We start from the raw sequence: 4,620 nt of genomic DNA, 5'->3' as shown, positions 1-4,620 counted from the left end.
TGGTGGCACTCGGGGTCATTCAAATTGCCTGAGATTCAAGGGCTCTTACCACGCAAAGAGCATCATGGTAGAGACATGGAAAGAATAGGCCTCCCAAGACATTCAAGGTGGCACTTTGCTATTCAGTCCCTATGACGTAGAGAGATGGTTGACAGGAAGCCAAAGAAAGTGTGCCAAAGGTAAGCGTATGGGAGAATGGGGCTGGCACAATTCTGAGGATAATCGTCCTTGCAGCTGTTGGCTAAACGAATGCCTTAATAGCCAAATATGGATGAAGTGATGGGAGAATGGGGCTGCCCCAATTCCAAACATTGTTGCTAAGGTGGAGAAAGCTAACTCCTATACATAATATATATTAAACACTCTTTGAAGATAGATGGTTGGTTACCAGAGGAGCAAACCCTCAGGGCTAGATCAAATGTGAAACCATGTAGGGGTGACCAGATTTAAACGCACCTTTGGTAGTTGCTGCATGCAGCAGGAATATGATAAGGGGCAAGCTGGTCAGCTGGTCAGATGAATGAGTCAATCTGTGCTCCTATACAAGGGCAAAAACACACCTGATTGGCTTTCACTCACAGCCAAGCTACTTTACAAACGTAGTGGCAAATTTGCTTTCAGAAAAAACCCAAAAGCAAAGAGAACAAAAAATACTTCCTCATGTCCTGCAGCATAACTCTCATCTGCAAACGTGCGGCTGATTTCTTGGATATGTACTCGCCATATGTGCTACAAGAGTTTTAGTGATCGATTATGAGCCTCATCTCAACACATTCTCTGGCATTAATTGCCACATCTCAACATGTCCAAAAAATGTTTGTGATGTTACAAAATGCATGAGCAGCCAAATCTGAAGAAGTAAAGACTAGCGAAAAGTTAAAAAACCTAACCTCAAGTCACTGCAGGATACAGTATAATATAAATCTTTTCAATTGTCTCACATTGAGTTATGGCCAAGAAAGTTCACATCTATACAAACGGGGAAGCAAGCAGTGAGTTCTACCAGTTTGGGAGCACATAGTAGTTAGTGCTCCTTATCCCTTGATTTTGTGTTCCTTATCCCTTGATTTTTGTAGACCTGCTACATCCATAGATGATGGAGGTATCTAAAGCCTACTGCTGCACAAAATTTCTTGTGGCACTGGCAAGATCTCAGGTACAAAGAATTGAAAGAATACACAGCAACAAAACATAAGCCAGAAGAGCCATCGGTCATTTGCATTTGCTGTTGCTCCCACCAGCTGTTACTGTTGTAGGTAGCTCAGGATGACCAAGCAATGCAACTGAGCCAAACTTTGCTTGAGAGTATTTCCTGTAAACAACCGTCAGTGACCCCTCCCCTGCCTTTTGGTGCAAAGAGACCATTTTTGCTGCGCATTCTCTGCAAAAAGAAAAGGGCAGGGTTAATGTGAGGTAGCTGAAAAACCAATTCTCTATTGGATTATGCTGTGTGTGTCTGTGTGTGGGAGCATGGGGGGTGTGTGTGTGTGTGTGTGTCTACACGTGTGTGTCTGTGTGTGTGTGAGTGCATGGTTGAGAGAGAGAGAGAGAGAGAGAGAGAGAGAGAGAGAGAGATACATAAGCTGTGTCTCAGTGTAGCCTGAATGACGCCTTAGGGTTGCGTTCCATTGATCCTCTTTTGCTTTTAGTGTGCACTTGGCTGTGTAGACTGCAGAAGCAGCAAGCATGGAGGGTGTATATTTCACCATCGTGTAGTCCACCAGACATAACTCCACGAAATAAAATGCCAGCATGTTCAACTGTCCAAAATTGGTGTAACGTCAGTCTAAGATTTGACCTTGAAAGATGTGCTGGCCTCTTAAGCTAAAAATGATGCCCCTCAGTCATACCTGCTGATCTGAAGAAGCAGCTTTAAGGAATCTGACCAGAAACACGTATGGAGTTGGGACGCAGAGATTGAATTTCAACAAATTCAGCATGGTCTTTTCCTGCGAGTAAGAAACATTGGAGTCGAAGTGTGCTACGAATGAAATTTGGAGCAGAGACTACAATGAAGCATGGAATGGAGGGTGTGTCTGTACCATATCAAGTATCTGCTGCCGATTGTATGCATTGTCCGAGATAAAGATAAAATCTTTTATCTGCACAAGCCCAGGACCGGTCAATCGTACAAAATCTAGATTTGCTGAAACAGGACATAGTCCGCACAGAGCAGGTATCTTAGTCCCCGAGCTTTTACCTCTGGTGCCCATATCTCTTCATATTTTGCAGCTATCATCATAGCAGTAACGCCCACCAGTTGCAAGTTCTTCCTTTCCACACTTTGAATGGCCAGATAACGATCAATCACGTTGGTGGTCAGAAACAGAGTCTCAGGCATGAGCTTGAACTTCAGGTGGACCTGAGCAAACATGGCGCAAGACAGATAAGGCCATGGTGTGTGCACTCTGTCATGCTTGCATAGAATGCCAATCTATAATAGCAGGCCTACCCTTCATAAACAAATGTAGTTGTGTGGGAAGCACCTCAATGAGCCAGTCAACGAGGATGGCTCTCATTTTTTCATTGATGTGGGTTTGGCTTGACATGTAATCAGGCGCCACACAGCTCTGTACCTGGCAGTTGGAAGCAAGGGCGGCAGATGAGTTTTGAGCACTGGTGCGTTGCAAAACTGCAAGGATAGACGGACGGCCATGCATCAACAAAATGTTCTTGTTTTACCTCAGTTTTGCGATAGAAACTGTATATATCCTCTACGTAATCCACGACTGCTAGCTGATTGCCGACATCTGCAGCATCAATGTTGGACACAGGCTCCTCAACGCCATCTGCCCTGAAGCCTCCACAAGCAGCCTAGAAGCAATAAGAGAGGCCAGCTTTCCATCAGAATTGCTGCTTACTGCTAGCTAGTGAACATGGATCTCTCAAATTCAATTTGCCGGTCTTCCTTTCTGTCTGTTTTGGTATCGATGGAGAGAAAGTGCAACCATCTTCAGCCAAATTTCGATTCCAGACCAGTGTCACCTACTTACCTCGCTTCTTGCTGTCAGTGTAGCAGTTAAAGTCCTCCCTTTCCTCTCTTTGCCTGCCGGCGCCCTTCCGTTTTTCCCAGTCAGCAACGCCTTCATGCGGGCTGGATGTCCTGGAGGTATATCCTTTGCAACCTTGTCAACGCCATCCGTCGTTGTATCTAGACTGACGACAGCCTCTTGTATCTTGACGGTACGTCTCTGTCTATTTGCCCACGTAGCGACATTTTCCACGATGTTTACCGCTTTGCTTTCCTCCTTCGTGGGCTGACAAGACTGCAACGTGAAGTGCTTGATGAGATAAAGACTGAGTCATTGCACAAAATGTTCGAGATTTTGCGCTCCAACGATGTTACGGTACATTACATTCTAAGTAATACCTGAAGAGACGATTCCTCGGATGCATGGTTGTTAGCTAACTGTGCCCCGAAGCTCCTGAAAGGAGCAAGGACAGGATTAGTCACTGAAATAAAATGCCTGCACAAGTTCAAGACTTTCAGAAGCAAAGAGAGAGACCTTGTAACTGGCCTGTCAACAGGGCCAGGAGCAGCTTTCCTTTCCGGATTTTGTCCCCTGAGTAACAGAAAACTCGTTAGCCGAAGAACCATCGTATTTCTGAAGCATCTAGAACTCAATTCGGCTGTCTGCAGATTGATGGTTTTAGGATTTACTCTGGCAGCCCATCCTTTGCGGCAACGTTGCTTCGGACAGCAGCTGCGCCCACCAGGTTGCCAATGTCTCCCAACGCCCTGCGACTGTTCGAGGGGCCAATCGGTGCTTTGCCGTTCCCAACAGCGGCTCCTGCAATTCGTAAGTGGACATATCAGCGAAGCTCGCACGACTGGGGCCGCAATTGATCAGATACCCATTTCAAAGAACTGACGACTAATACCCTTGCCTCCGCCGGCCACCTTCACCTCACCACGCTTGTTCTCATCCTGGTGGAGTGCTGCTTGCTGCTGAGATACACAGGACAGCAGTTAGCCAATCTTCCCAAAAACACCCAGCGAAAGTTGTCATCTAAGAGATGAAGGATGAGGCTGGAAATCAAAAGACTTCAGGTGTGCAAGAAATGGCGGGGGGCGTACCCTGGTCTCATACATGGCGGCAGAGGAAACAGGCGGAGGGAAGAGGGGAGAAGGGCAAAGGCTCAATGAAGGTGGGAGGGAAGGGAGAGGGAAGTCATGCGAGCAAGAAATGTAAGAAAGGGAGGATTGGAGGGGTGGAAATGGAAGCGAGAAAGCTGAGGAGGCGATGGCGGAGAGAGCTTTTGAGGTGCTTGTTGCGATGAAGAAGGAAGAAGAAAGACGACGGTTGAAGGGGTTTTTGATTTGAATCTTCGAATCCCAACGGTCACCTCTCTCGTTCCATCTTGGCCGTCCCTTTCCTTTTTGCATCCAATGGCCCTTATTCCTCCCCCCCCCCCCCCTTCCCTTCTTCTCTCACCAACGGCTCTCACTCTCACCTCTTCGCTTTACCTTGTGACCCAACGTTTACCTTGGCTTCACGGCTCTTACTTTCTTCCCCCCTTCCCTTTTAAACTAGACTAGGAGTAGGTTGCCTTTCCGTCGTGGAGCACTTAACTACTAGCTCACATAATTGAACTTGAATCTTACTATTTTATCACATT

At 46.6% G+C, this 4,620-nt stretch overlaps 1 protein-coding gene across 1 annotated transcript; it reads right to left on the bottom strand.

The window, feature by feature from the left end:
- Positions 1–783: 783 nt before the first annotated feature.
- LOC147890858 (G2/mitotic-specific cyclin-2-like) lies at positions 784–4,269 on the bottom strand. The gene is made up of 13 exons (XM_087389271.1): positions 4,079–4,269; positions 3,883–3,949; positions 3,662–3,791; positions 3,507–3,563; positions 3,371–3,425; positions 2,994–3,266; positions 2,683–2,814; positions 2,487–2,576; positions 2,201–2,362; positions 2,043–2,102; positions 1,851–1,949; positions 1,579–1,760; positions 784–1,381 (listed from the first exon to the last, which is right to left on the bottom strand). The coding sequence occupies exons 1-13, from the start codon at positions 4,091–4,093 to the stop codon at positions 1,213–1,215; spliced, it is 1,491 nt and encodes a 496-aa protein (XP_087245397.1). The 5' UTR covers positions 4,094–4,269; the 3' UTR covers positions 784–1,212.
- Between the last annotated feature and the right edge of the window lie 351 nt (positions 4,270–4,620).

Source organism: Dipteris shenzhenensis, chromosome 18 (genome assembly GCF_047967505.1).
Source record: "Dipteris shenzhenensis isolate YYH24624 ecotype China chromosome 18, Dip_SZ_1.0, whole genome shotgun sequence".
Taxonomy (NCBI): domain Eukaryota; kingdom Viridiplantae; phylum Streptophyta; class Polypodiopsida; order Gleicheniales; family Dipteridaceae; genus Dipteris; species Dipteris shenzhenensis.
The sequence above is the reverse complement of the archived record's forward strand: the minus strand, read 5'-3'. Positions and strand labels throughout refer to the sequence as shown.